Here is a 15,310-nt window from a genome sequence, read left to right as displayed (position 1 = left end):
CATTTCTCTTCCGATAATACCCAAGTACTTTTCGACGCTGCGATTGCTGTTGCAATACAAGAGGAGTTTAGCCTGAAGCAGGCTAAACTGCATACGAACGTGCCGAGGATGGCACGTCCGATGACGAGAGCGGGAGGCTCAGAGCCTATGGACCTCACGATTGCTTCTGCTGTTGGACGCCAACAGCCTAAAGGGGAGCAAGTGCGGTGTTACGGATGTGAATACAATGGGCACTCTGCACGTGAGCGCATCGACGGTCATTGAAGTATGAACGTGTCTCAAATCTGATTTCCGATTTGAAACAGACCCAACGCTGCCTCAGTCGCTGCGACTTGTGAATGGGCACCGGAGGCTGCATCGTAAGGTACTGCCTCGACGGTGGGTTCGGATGCACCTCGCGGTGCATGCGCGACACTGACAGGGCCATCGCTCTCTATCGCATTGTGTCCGAAGTGTACAACTGTACGCTTCCCCCAGTTAATCACTGGATCATGCCGTGCAACCCACAGCATGCCCAATACCAAGTCAAACTTATTGTCCAGATCCAGGACGATAAGATCTTCCACAAACACCCTGAGTTTGTATGCGTAGCAAACGCGTAGTACGTGCTTCTCCGTTCTTACGGTGGCACCTCTTGCCAGTCGGACCTTGTCAACCAAAGAGTCTGCTCTCTTCGACGACACTTTCAGGGTGACAAGATTTGGCTAGTCATATTGCTTTTTGCATCGAGAATCTCTCCCGCTGGGGGCTGCAGGCCTCCGTGTCGCGTGGCTGTTGTAGACACGCGCGACTGCAATATCAGTAGGGCGCCCCGCGCCTACTGGTTCTGTACGTTTGTTTTATTGCACGCGGCCATGCCCGGCATCGCCACGTTGCCCCCTGGCCGAGTGCACAGGCGGCGCGTAGTACCAACGACTTGGCTGCTACACCCTCTGCCGATGTGCTTGATGGTAGCACAAGAGAAGATCAGATGAGCTGCCAGGGTATGGGCTCCGGCAAGTGGGTTTCATAAACGTCCCAAAGCCGAGGTCTCGAGGGAGGCAACGATCCAATCCGAAGCAGCTAAGACAGACAAATCTTACCTCAGCTCATACTCGTCTCATCGTGCACAAATACTCTAGCGATCTCACCGTACAGCTTGACGAGCTTGTCGTGTGGGCACGCAACACAGAGAAAGTAAGAGCTGTGGCGGGCATTATAGACAAACATCCTGTCCATTTAGATGATGCGTACCTCAGGGCTCGCACAATCGAATGCAGCCGGGAAGCTGTACGATCGACAACGTACATGCACCAATTTGTAATCCCAGAAGACATCACGCGGTCAATAAAAGCTTCAATCAAGACAGCCAAGGCGAGCAACGTCACCTAAATCCACTCGACGACCGCATCAAGAAACAAGAAATCATGCTCGATCTCGTAGCTTCTTTCGACACCACACATTGGAAGCTCAACGGGTAAGGTTGTCATTCACGTATGGTTGCTTTTTATGGTCGTCATACTGTGGTTGCTATAACTGTGAGCTGTGATTTGCACTAGACAATACGTGGGGGCTGCAATTACATTCTACGCGGTTAAGACCAAAGTACAAGCATGGTTCGAAGACCGGAAATGGTTGGAGAAAAACTGGCGGAAGGTAAACTCCGATGTGGATCTATTTGCTGTGAAGGCGAGTGGGCTATCCGTTGGTGCTGTAAAGGAGCGATATTACACCATGACAAACGAAGTGATTTCAAAGGTTGCATCCAGTCGACCGAGTTCTGAATACACGACACGGTCGGGTAAGGCCTGCATCGCCTTCGAAAACGTTGTGGGTGGACTCTGTAGAGGATGGCTGAATGACAGCCCAATTGACTTCTGTTTGGAAACCATTGGAAGCACGGTGCGGGATTGCTACGTCCTGTCGGCAGCTGTCGGATGGCCAAAGACACCAAACAAGTCTATCACTTCTACCAAGTCCATGATTCAGCCTGTCAACCTGAACCAAAGCCACGGGGGGGTCGTAATAGCTACGTTACGCTACGTCGAAGCCAAGGACACATTACATGTGCATCCCTACCTGTATGAGCCCCTGTTTGACGAAGGTTATCATGGGGACATGAAGGTGGTGCGGAACGGTGTTAAGGACGGCGATGGTAGCTCAGTTATGGAAGGGCTTTGTGATTTTGTGGCGAGATGACGTAAGGCATCGGCACCTGTGGTCAAAGTATGCATGAGCCCTATTGAGTGGATTGAAGTTCCACAGCAGCCCGACTACTCAAGCTGTGGCGTGTTTGTTGTGGCCCAGCCTTACAGCTATGTGACCGTGAATCTTCGCTGGCAATGCAGAAACATTTCCGAGCGGGATTTGGAAGCTATGCGCCTCCGAATGCTGTGGTTAATACTGTAGCGGGGTTACATGGTGTGATACACACAGGGGTACGGAGTTCCCGTAGCGTTAACAAAATCTAAGTAGATAAGGCGGAAAGTTAACATAGTCTCTCAGTACGTTAGCTGAAAGCCACACGTTATGCATTTGATTAGGCTTAACTATGCTAGATAGTTAAACAGACACATTTACCCCTAGGCGGCTTGGCCGCAATAATAGTACATAAAACACTTCTGGTTTTGAAGCATACAAGTTAAGGTATTAACTTTGAGCCCTGGTCGTGGGCTGTAAGTTCCTTTGGATAAGGAACTTAGTATTAGTGACTCTTTGAGTCGAACGTCTTCCTCTGACGCTAAAGCTACGGCACCCCGCTGCAAATGCTCTGTAAATCGAGAAAGAGCCGTATGGCCCGTCGCACTGCAGAGAAGACGAAGTCTATTCATGAGAAACTGCTCAAGCAACTGAAGTAGGTAGCTGTAGCTGCGCTATCCGTTAATACAAAACCGTTAGCATACTACTGTACTACCAATCCAATCAGTTAATTGCCATTTCTAGCAAAACTCCGAAGAATAGGTGGGCGTCATGACTCGCACCAGCGTTGGCAATCTCAGACGCCAGCACGTAGATGCTCTCCTCGCTCACCTCAATGCGTGACAGTAACTCCATCTGAGCTATTAGTATCTTCTCGAGGCTTGCGCGATCTTTTCTAGCGTGTTCTCCATGTCCATGAGCTCGTAGATGGGCGCGCGCACCAGCTCCCGAGCGAGCGACATTCCGTCCATCCTTGCTGCGATGTTGGATCTTTGAAATATTTGCTAAGTGTGAAAAAATGTGTTCCACACGGTTTAGTGTAAGAAACACACCCGTGTGTGGTGCACACGCAATTTAATGCTGTTTTAATAACTCTAAATATTGGATGTTGTACACTGCTACCCGCCGCTACGCAGCGGTAGTTTAGGTTTAGTTAGACTTGTTGTGGCCTTCCCGCCTCCGCTACGCTTCGGCGGGATAAGTATTACAAAAGTTAGGCCCCCTATGCCGCCTCGATATTTTTAATTTCATAAAGTAATCTGGGTCAGCATCATGCTTACCTGATTAAGCATAATTATTCTAATGATCCTGATTCAAGCTTCTTACTACAACCTCTTTATCATTGTTGGCTATCATTGTATCTTCATCTTCCACCCTAAACCACTGCACTCCAAATACATTTATAAGAAAAGCTACACAATATGTTTAGTTTAGCGTCGTACTTTCTGAGCCATGAAACTTAGCTCACATCAGCGCAAAAGATAGTAATGGCGTGTCAGCTTGCACTACTTACCCGCTTGTACTGCATGTTTAATCTTGTAAGTAGCTAAAGATTGATCACTTCTCATACCAAACTCAACAAATATTCAATTTTTGCTCATTTTAATACATTTAGCGCTCATTTTGTGCTGATTTAGAATGAATCATTAGACACTCTAATCTGTGCCAGTTATGATTAAAGCATCTGGTTAATGCGTCGCAAGACGCGATGATTCCAGGATGGTTAATGTCATTTAGGATCCAAATTTATTAGCTTTTTTTATGAAATCTACATGTACTTAGCCAACTATAATTAACACCTCTCGTGTTTTGTTGTTGTCTTACCGCTCAATTTAAAATCGTATCCTACGCCCTTGTCGGCGACACGTCCACCCATTATGTAGTATCGGATTTTGCTATCTAAGCAACTCTGGCTTACAGCAGTAACACGTATGAGTTCTTTTTGTTCAATCTAAAACTATCTACTTAGCCAGCTATAATTAGCACCTTTCATGTTTTGTTCGCTCCATTTCAAATCGTATCCTACGCCCCTGTCGGCACCACGTCCGCCAGCTTAGTAGGATCGGATTTTGCTATCTTAGAAAACAATGGTTTACAGCAGTAACACATATGGGTTCATTTTGTTCAATCTATCTTTATGGATCGAGTGACAACGTACTGTATTACTTGTAGCACAGCATTGTTCTTACTACTGCTGATGTACGATTTAGCAGTACCTCATTTTAAAACATGTTAAAACCCACTCAGATAACTTATTAGTGCTAATATTTTAAAATAAAACAATAGTAGTTATATTTTAGTCAATGTAACTCGCAGAAACTACTGAGTACAAAGTATTACTTAAATTTAAAGTATGGATTCGAAAATACGCTTCCTACGTGTCTGCAAAGCACCTTGCTGTATTGGAAGCAATAGCACTCAAATATTAAAAGTAACATGCATTATTAAAATAGTAAATATGATACTTCGTAGTATTAAAATGGCGCCGCCTTCGGATAGTGGAATGGGTGGATGAGCATTTTTGCTACTTCAATTATATCAAATTACCAAAATGAAGGATAATTACGCAACGCACCGCGTAAATACAGTTTTTACACCGGTAAAAACTGTATTAACTGCTTAGACGTCAACTGTGTCTATAGTCAGACACCAGTATAGCTGTACCAGAAGTAGTATTTTATTAAAAAAGTCTACATGTATTATAGACAGTCTTTTGAGGAACAGACGTTTAAACACCCACTGCCACCACGCACTTCGACCTTCTCCTAATACAGCTGTCAATGTAGAAGTATTAAGACGTGTACTCTATTTTAATATTAATGATACACGGTTATCTAGAGCGCTCTTCTTTACATAACATTCATGTCTCCGTCATCAGTTGATTCCAGCTTATGTATTATTGATACATTCTTCTCACAAATTTTACAAGCCAGGCATTAGCTGGAAATACCTGCCTGGTATTAATAAAATACTACTTCAAGTACACTTCTTCTAAACTGATGTATTACTGTAGTAATTGAAAAATTATACGTAGTAAAGACGTGTACTGTACGTACTTCTACTACTGCTGTACTAGAATGTACTTCGAAGTATCAGTTTATTATCCGAACCTGGAATCCTTTCTAAAGTACTGTCAAGCTAGCGGTGAACCACTTTTCGCTAAGAGAACTACTTTGCCTTGTATCGTGTCTAAATGATCAATGAATCGGCATTCTCCTTGTAGAACTGCTTGTACTCCCATTTAATTCGTATGCTGGTATGGTCTTCAAAAGGGAACATCTTATCGACGTTTGTCTTGTGAACCATCCATTTCTTGAATTGCCACTCTTGCAAATCTTCGGCTATACCAGCCTTGGTCAAATAGTGTTTCGCTTTCGAGTTGACCAACAGCACCGCTAGCTCCTCTTCTCCAAAGCGTTTCTCCAATTGAATGATCGGCTGGAACACCTTCACTCTATTTCTCTTGAAGCTATTCACCCTGTTCACATAGGCTATCCACGTCCTTAATGGCCCCGGGTTTTCGAACAGCTTTGTACCCATTTCGTTCAACTTGAGAAGATTGAAAATGTCATCTGAGCTTTTCTGACCGACCCGCCAAATCTCCAGCTGCAGCTTCTCAGCGGTCTCTTTGGTGTTCGCTACTTGCTTCGCTTTCGCAACCAGATTTGCCAACCCTTCGTCACCAAATTTGTTCCTCAGTACTGTGTACATGACCAGATCTGCGTCAGGGTCAATTTCCACCTTGTTCAGATATGCGGTCCAAGTGCTCCACACTGGGCTCTCGAACACCTTGTCTCCTTCTTTGTCGAGTCGAAGGAGTTTAAAGACATCGTCGCTGGTTTTCGAATCTACCGACCATTTACCAAGTTGCATCTTCTCCACATTCGCAGCCATGGTTTTCGAATTGGTGTCTTGCTTGGCCTTGTTAACAAGCCTCGCCAAGTCTACTTCGTCCAAGCCTGACTTCCTGATTGTATGGACTAGCATCGTGTAGGGGTCCTTCCTCAGCATTTCCATGTAAGAGAACCAATTGTTCAGCACTGGACTATCAAGAAACTTGTCACCCGCTTTGTACAGTCCGAGGTACTTAAAGAGGTCTCCACTGGTCTTCCCATCCGTGGCCCATTTCTGGAGCTGCACTTTCTCCAGTTTCGCGACAACAGTCCCTGTATGGAGGTCTTGCTTTGCTGCGGTGATGAGCCTCGCCAACTCTACGTCGTCGAAGCCCTTTGCCTTGATCGCTGAAAACAGCATTTCGTAGGGATTCTTTTGCAGCTTTTCAACGTATGCGACCCATGTGGTTAGCACTGGATTTTTTAGAAGTGTCGTGCTTTCTTGGTTTAACTTCAGGATCCGGAAGACGTCAGCCGCGCTGTTTTTATTGTTCATCCACTTCTCGAGCTGCAGCGTCTCGAGCTTCTCGGCCAGCACTTTTGTTGAAGAGTCTTTCTTGGACAGAACAAACATTTTCGCTAGTCCCACGTCGTCATAGTGCGCTCTCACCTTGTAAAGTAGGACGTCGTATGGGTCCTTGTTCAACTTTGTCAGGTAGCTCATCCACATGTTCACCTTGGGGCTTTTCAGTAGATTACTGCCTTCAGCATCAATCCGCAGAAGCTTATAAACGCTGTCCGCACTTACTCCATCAGCAAGCCATTTGTTGAGTTGTGCGTCCCCGTCATCCACCCACTTGCTTATCTGCGCATTTTCCAGTCTAGTGGCCGTCGATTTTGTACTTGACACCTGTTTTGCGGCATCTAGCATACGGGCAAGAGTCTCATCGCCGTAATGAGTCGCCAACGTCGCGAGCATTGCAGCGTCGGTGGCGTCCTGGTTGTTCTTGGTCGTTTTTGCAACAGACTTGGCCCAGGCATTAAATTGCATGCTTTCGAAAACGTTGGACTCGACTTGATCGACTTTGAACTGCTTAAAGCGCTGGTCAATAGTGGGCTTGGACGTCAGCTTCGTCTTGGCAGTATCAACGGCCTTCTGCAGCTTCTTCGTCCCAGCCTGAGCAAATTCTTTTAGCTTCGTAATGCCGGTAAAGGCTCTGTCTTCGGACTCGTAGTTGTAGTCGTAACCATCTACCGTCGCCCTCAATCGCCGGTCGGCTCTGATTCTGTCGAGGGTGGGGAGATTCTTGGAATCGATGGCCGTCAATGCCTTACTGGCACAGATCAATAGAGCTACAGTCACCAGCAGTACTTGATAAAAAAACAACTTGCGCTTGGGCTTGATAGTCATGGTGATTACTCGAGATGTCCAATTGCGGAGTGAGGCACCCCTCAGTAATTAATGTGACACCTGTCTTACTGTAGTGAAAATATGTACATGTACCGGTACCTGCAATAGGTGTACTGCAATACCATCTGGTAATCTTCGGATAAGATCTTCGGCTCACTTTCTCTTGGCCTCATCGCCAAAACCAGAGCTCACGACTTCCAGTTTGTGGACATGTTCAGGAGTAGAGGCAATGCTTCCAAATTCCACTGACAGATTTCAAAAAATAAAATCTGCTTAACACCGTATCTGAAAGCTGTTTTTAAAACTGTTTACGCCTCTTTAATAAAGAGGCGTAAACAATAAAGAGTCTTTATGTAATTATTGCGTCCTTTTTCATCACAAATACATGTTCATCGAAGCTCGATTCGAACTTGCTCTCTCTATTAATAAAACGTACTGGTGCATCCGTACCGGTATTAAAAGAAAATGTACTGTCTGTATTTTTAATGTAATGCGAATGTCGCAGTAGCGTTCTGTACTGCACCCGTTCTCGCAGGGAGAGGCGTTAGGCTCAGTCTTATATCGTCCCAAAAGAGGGATGGACTAATCAGCGATCTAGTTTGCGGGATATTGGGATGACATGTAAGGTTGACACCCCTTCTCGTCCCACTGGGACGTTGTGTGGCACGGTCTTGGGCTTATCTCAAGTCCAATCGTCTATTCCACAGCAGCACACAGTGTGTGTGACACACCACCGACACGATCCACCTGTCTATAACACCGGGTTGGAAGTCCTGCGGATTCGCGAAATCGCAGGCATCCCATCCCGCTAGAGAGCCATCCAAAGCACTCTATATTTTTTAGCGAACACAAAAAATAGGATGTGTCAATGATGTGTCCTAATTGGTGACATAGCGTACAAGTTATTGTACAAAATGTCTTACCATACAAAATATGTTCTGGACCCAATCCTGCATAAGTCGATACATCACCTTTTACAGGAAAGATAAATCAATGGTGCCAGGAAACTCTCTGAAGACAGACTCATAAAATTCAATCACATCTCTTTTTTCTTCCTTCTACTCAAGCTCCTCCACCTTCCTCGCCTCACCTTCAATAGGTTATGAGCCCAACGCAAGCCTCCACCGCTGACGACCGCGAGTTTCCGCGCCTCAATGGCCGGAACTTCATCATCTGGAAGACCCGCGTCACTGCCGCCCTCGAAGGAAAGAACCTTCTCGGCTACGTCGAGCGTATCGACTACACCGGTGACTCCGACTACGAGTTCGACTCCGATGAAGAACTCAACCCGGCACTGTCCGACATGAACGACATGTCCGCCGCGCTTGATGCTGCCGGTGCTCCCAAGGCCGACGAAATGGTGGGCTCCTCACCGAGCGAGTCCTCCTCTGATGCCAGCTCCGCAAGTTCGGATGCACCCACAGCCGGAGACGACGGCGATGTGGAAATGGGGCAGGAGAATCCCCCCGTTATCCAGTCATTCACTGCTCAGAAGCGGGATGAACTGAAGCGAGCAGAGAAGCTGAAGGCTAAAAGCCAGAGGCTGAGCTCGAAAAAGCTTCGACTCAACGAGGCAAAAGCAAAAGCTTTCCTTATCAAGACCATCGATGACCAACATGTTCTCATGGTCAAGGACAAGACTACTGCGTTTGAGATCTTTCAGACGATCTGTAGCAAGTACGAAGGTGCTGCCATCCACGGCGGCCCGTATCATGTGCTATCATACCTGATGGCACTGAGGTATGAAGAAGGTTCAGACCTTACGGGGTTCATAATTGACATCGAATCTGCCATGAAGGTTGCCTCCGATGCCACAAACAGTGTGCTCAGTGACGAACAGAAGTCACTCTACTTGTACCATGCGCTACCTGTAAAATGGAAGCAGCAACTATCGGTCTGGAAGGGTAGCGGGAAATTCATTCCCTACGAAGAGCTAAAGCGTCACATCGAGGCCAAGGTGCAGCATGAACTGGCGAAAAACCGCTACACGCTCAAACAAGGAGCACCCGAATCGAGGGAAACCGGAAACGAGCAGGCCCTACAGGCTTTAGCACCTGAACCAACCTTGGCTCAAGCTCCCTATCAAGAGAGCAAGGCTCTCATCTCAACGATGAGCTGTACACACTGCCTGCGCACCAACCACGATACTGTCGACTGCTATGTTCTACAGCGCCACCTACAAAATGGTCAGGTAAAGGCAGGAACGGTGCTTCCCGCCAAACTTAAAGCTGAAACCTTCGTCCAATCAAGCTCGACAGCATCCTTACAAGGACGGTTTCGGCGGCAAGTCACGAAACCAAAATCGGAATGACTACAAGAGCAAGCGGAACAGCAATCGAAACAGAAGCCAGAACGGCAACCAGAAGAATACATCTGGAAAATCCAAGAGTCACAATAAATATCACGGTCGCCGCAAGGACACCGACTCCGACAACGAGTATGGAATCATAGCCATCACCACTCTGGACCTCAGACAAGAAACAGAGGCTGTAAGTCTCACCGCCCAAGATGCGGAGCATGACCCAGTGTGGACTGTCGACTCAGGCTGCACTCGCCACGCTACGTCCAATCCGAAGTGGTTTGAGAAGCTGATTCCAAGTGCTGGCAAGTCAATCACTGTCGGCGACAATCACCAGATTCCGATAAAAGGAACTGGTGATGTCAAGATGACAATCAAGGACACGAAGGGAAAGGAACGAGAAATATCTTTGGCCAACGTGCTATAAGCGCCCCAGCTGAAGTTCAACCTACTCTCCGTGCGCCAAGCCGTCGAAGATGATTTCAAAATCAACTTCCCCAACGCAAAGAAGTGCGTTCTGTTCTTCGCTAGCCGAACCAAATTTGAAGCCAAAATTGGTGAAGGGACTCGACTCTACCAGTTTCAAGCGAGCCCGGCAACCTCAAGTCAGGTAGCCCATGTGGTCACTTCAGGTAAGCCTGATAATGTTTTACTTTGGCATAAACGAATGGGTCATCCTAACTTTCGCATTATGCAGGATCTGGCTAAAGCCAACACTGTCATGGACATGAGCCTGAAGGACTTTGATTCCAAGAAAGACTACTTTTGCTCTTCCTGCACATACGCCAAGGCCCATCGTAACCCATTCAATAAACGTACCGTTGAACGGGCGAAGTTCCCTCTTGAAAAAGCTCATTCTGATATGGCTGGTCCATTACCCGTCCCCACACTCTCGGGGTGTCAATATTTTCTGACCTTTATAGATGACTACTCACGGTACATGTTCATCTACATCATCAAGCGAAAGTCTGAGCTGTACGAATGCTATGAAGATTTTCGCAAGAAAGCACAAAACGTTTTTCGCGCTGGTGTAGGCGAACTCCAGTTCAATGAGAGCATACACGATGAAGAAGTTAGACATCTTCAAAGCGAGAATATGAGAAACTTGGAAAAATGATTTTTCAGAAGTACAATACGCACGCACAATTTACGAATGCGTACACGCCCCAGCAAAATAAAGTTGCAGAGAGGCGCATGCGTACACTACTCGAACAAAATAGGGCTTTCCTCATTGATGGTAACCTACCGCAGGTTCTTTGGGGAGAATGCGTCAAGCACGTTGCTGACCTTCTGAACATTACTCCCAGCTCGGTAACCGATAAGGTCACCCCATACGAGAAATGGTTCAAGCGAAAACCATCCGCGCACTACATCAAAGTGTTTGGGTGTACTGCGTACGCTCACATCCCTGAGATACACCGCACAAAACTAGAACCACGTGCTAAGAAGTGCATGTACTTAGGACTCCCATCAAACAAAAAGGGATATAGACTCCTTGACACGAAAGAAAACCGTGTTATCTACAGCAGGGATGTTGTGTTTCGAGAAGACGAGTTCCCACACTTGGAATTCCTCAATACACCCGCAATCTCGGACCAAAATGGCCCCGCACCGACGCTATCACCGTCGCTACCAACACCACAATTGCTACCTCCAATAGCCTCACTACTAAAACGCAGCGTCAATGCGCTTGCCGCGGAAGTAGTAGTAAAGATGAAGAAAGTCAAACACAAAACGAACGCTCAGAACGAGGATGAACACTCGTGTCTACTTGATGATCCACTCGACATTAACGAACGAAAAGAGCACCTCACTCATATCTACGCTCTATTGGCTATCAGACACATATCTGAACTAAAGACGTTCCTAGAATCCCAGAAACTACCAGAAGCACAACACTGGGAGAAGGCAGCCATTTGTGAATACAAATCATTGATTGACAACAAAACGTGGGTCCTCACAAAACTACCGACAGGGAGAAGGGCCCTACAGTGTCGATGGGTATTCGTTGTAAAATACAATGGAGACGGCAGTAATGACCGCTATAAAGCTCGCCTGGTAATAAAAGGTTTTTTGCAAAAGTATGGCGTTGACTACGATGAGATATTCTCTCCAGTGATCCGCATGGAAGTGCTGCGACTTTTACTGACGATTGCAGCACTCCTTGACCTTGAGATCCATCAAATGGATGTTAAAACCGCTTTCCTGAACGGATACCTCGATGAGGAAATTTACATGCTGCAACCTGAAGGGTTTACTGTTCGTGGAAAAGAGCACTTAGTCTGCAAGCTTTTGAAGAGCCTATATGGTCTCAAGCAGGCACCTCGGATCTGGTATCTAACCCTGTGCTCTTTTCTTCTCACCATGAAATTCCACAAACTCATTAAAGACCAATGCGTTTTCATTGGAGTTGTGGATGGAGCTACATGCTACATTTTAGTCTATGTGGACGACCTCCTCATCATAGCCCCTACGCTTGATATCATTAACAACATAAAGAACGCCTTAAAGCAGCGCTTCATAATGTCTGATCTCGGTGAAGCTCAATACATCTTAGGCTGGTCAATCGTACGCAACCGTACGGACCGAACCATTTTCATTCACCAAGAGAAGTACGCTACCAAAGTCCTGGATCGCTTCTCTCATCTTGATGCACACCCGGTTGGTACACCCGCTGATCCCAGTGTGAAGCTGACGGAGGCCATGTGCCCCCAAACGCCAGAAGAAAAACATGAGATGAAAGTACAGAGAGGCAGTTGGTAGCTTCATGTACTTAATGATGGGAACTAGACCTGATCTCGCATATTTTCTACGAGAAGTCAGTCAATTCCTGGTGAACCCAGGAAAACCTCACTGGAATGCCGTTAAGAGAGGATTGAAGTACTTAAACGGTACGCGCAATCTTGGCATCACCCTTGGTGGAAAGCAAAATCTAGAGCAGTATAAGTCAAAGCATTATCTCACTGCATACTCCGACGCAGACTACGCCAATTGCCCAGACACACGACGATCTGTGGGAGGCTATATCGCATATATGTGTGGAAGCCCAATTTCATGGCAATCGAGAAAGCACCACACCGTAGTTCTGTCCACAACAGAGGCAGAATACATAGCCCTATGTCACTGCATGCAAGAAGTTATTTTCTTAAAGCTTCTTTTAGTAGAGCTTGAACACGAAAGCTCACATGCTATTACCCTATTTGAGGACAATCAAAGTTGTATTAAACTTTCCTACAACCCAGAACTGCATGGCAGAAGCAAGCACATTGACATTCGGTATCACTTTGTACAAGAAAAAGTAGAGCGAAAAGAATTTGAAATTATGTAATGCAACACCAAAGAAATGGTAGCAGACATTTTTACAAAAGCACTATCAAAACCCCTTTTTATAAATCTAAGAGGGTCACTATGTAAGACACTTATACAAAAATAAGAAAAAGAAAAAAAAGGAAAAGAAAAATACTAATCGATATGTAAAATTTATACAGCAACAAGTTTTGCTAAAAGTAAATACGTATTATTTAAATCTTAAAGATTAGCACGAGGAATGTTCTCAATTGAGTACACACCATCTACTGTCTCAAAGAAACTTGTCAAAAGCTCCTCCCGGTTAGGGAAGAAGTGATAGGTGTCGGAATCGATGAACACAAACTTGTTACCAACCCAGGCACGAGCGATACAATGCCATGTACCTGCTCGTTGCCCAGGCCGCCTACCTATAATCAGCAGAGCCGATTTTCGACTCCGCACGATGGAGGCAGGTCGCTTGGGTCTGCTCTTGAACCCCGACTTTGTGTTCAGGTAAATCAGCTGTTTCCGCCGCTTCTGCAAGCCCTTCTGCAACGCATCCATAGTGTAGGCACCGTAGCGTGGATGTCCATGATCCACACTTGGGCTCACCTCTACCAACCGAGCCAAAATAGGCCGCAACATGGCTGGGGTGATAAAATCCCTAGTTTGAAGAGCGTTGCTGATCGATAAGAGACCGCACATTGAGTACCGGTCCGACAGCATCTCTTGATGTTGGCACAAAATTGATGTGCGAAGACTGACAGGCATCTGTGTATACAAAAGATAGTATATTAGTACTGTGCAAATCACATGAACCATAGCAGCAAAATATTGATTGCAGTAAATCAATATGACAAAACCCAAGGTTATTGAGACCAGTGGAGACGATTCGCTACCGAGTGAAACAAGTTCACTCAGAGCTAGCCCAGACTATAGCGTCAGGCGCGCATCGCACTAAGTCTCGCTCCCTTGAGGATTGCACTTGATCAACACCTTCAATACTTGCATGCAAATCAGAAGAAAACTGCACCTGTGCAAAAGTTGAAAGATCAGGAAATGAACACTTAATGCACTCAACGAGAACGATACGGAAGAGAAAGCAAGCTTATTTCACTGATACTTGAACTGCACGACGGTAAAGAACTTTGCGACCTTCGGAAAGGTATAGACATACTTTCTAGCAACTCACTACCGCAAGAAACAGTCGATTATCCTCGAAGTAGTAATTTTAGTCAAAGTCCTCAACGTCTTGAATGCAAATCAGCTGCACCATCTGTGATAAGAACTGCCCCCAACTTGGGACACAGAGAGGCTGTCAATGATGTGTCCTAATTGGTGACATAGCGTACAAGTTATTGTACAAAATGTCTTACCATACAAAATATGTTCTGGACCCAATCCTGCATAAGTCGATACATCACTTTTTACAGGAAAGATAAATCAATGGTGTCAGGAAACTCTCTGAAGACAGACTCATAAAATTCAATCACATCTCTTTTTTCTTCCTTCTACTCAAGCTCCTCCACCTTCCTCGCCTCACCTTCAATAGGATGTGAAGCGCCACAGACGCAGAAAGGGTCACCAAAAGAAAGAGCAGTACACCACACCAAAAATAAGTGTCGTTTCGCAAAAATCTTTTCTCTCCACAAATAGATATCGCTAGCCACTACTATTAAAATAGTTAAGAGCTTAGCTTCCCGGCATCTAAGAAATTTAAAAATTAACAGCATTGTGAGTGGAGCATCGATACAATGGAGAATGATCACGGTGGCCGTACAGGACGTCTTCCGTGGCATGAAGTGTGGAAATCTGGTGATCCTGTCCTTTTTGATGACTTTCTGGCAGGATTGCCGAGCTTTTCACGGCCTACAAGTGAGCTACACCACTGTACAATTGATCACGTTGAGCGCTACGAAGATGAGCTGGCTGTAACATGGCATAAAATGCGGTATATCGTAACTAAATGCAAATCACAGCGCTGCAAAGCCACAACCCAAACATGCACTTGTCGCTATAAGTTTTTGGAGTGTCAAGAAAGTGATGGAAAAATTATATTCGAGCAAGGGGGTCATACGATGGCCGACGATGCTCCACCATCCCCCATTGCATCTAAGCTGACCGCCGAGATGAAGTCCTATCTAGATGTCAAGCTAAGCGACTCTCCGTCTATGGTAGCGCAGGCACTGTACGCATTCTTGTGTCGTGATATTAAGGATGGGCGTATCGGCGGACCTACCCCGCAGCTTGCACAGGTCCAAAACTATCAGAAAGGATGGAGGCGTAAAAACCGACCGGATA

General features: G+C 46.0%; 1 protein-coding gene across 1 annotated transcript; it reads right to left on the bottom strand.

The window, feature by feature from the left end:
* Positions 1–5,367: 5,367 nt before the first annotated feature.
* PITG_05014 (secreted RxLR effector peptide protein, putative) lies at positions 5,368–7,422 on the bottom strand (the record flags this gene model as incomplete). The annotated part of the gene is made up of 1 exon (XM_002905650.2): positions 5,368–7,422. The coding sequence occupies one exon, from the start codon at positions 7,420–7,422 to the stop codon at positions 5,368–5,370; it is 2,055 nt and encodes a 684-aa protein (XP_002905696.1).
* Between the last annotated feature and the right edge of the window lie 7,888 nt (positions 7,423–15,310).

This window comes from Phytophthora infestans, genomic scaffold, assembly GCF_000142945.1.
Source record: "Phytophthora infestans T30-4 supercont1.6 genomic scaffold, whole genome shotgun sequence".
Classification (NCBI taxonomy): Eukaryota; Oomycota; class Peronosporomycetes; order Peronosporales; family Peronosporaceae; genus Phytophthora; species Phytophthora infestans.
This window is presented reverse-complemented; position numbering and strand designations above follow the sequence as displayed.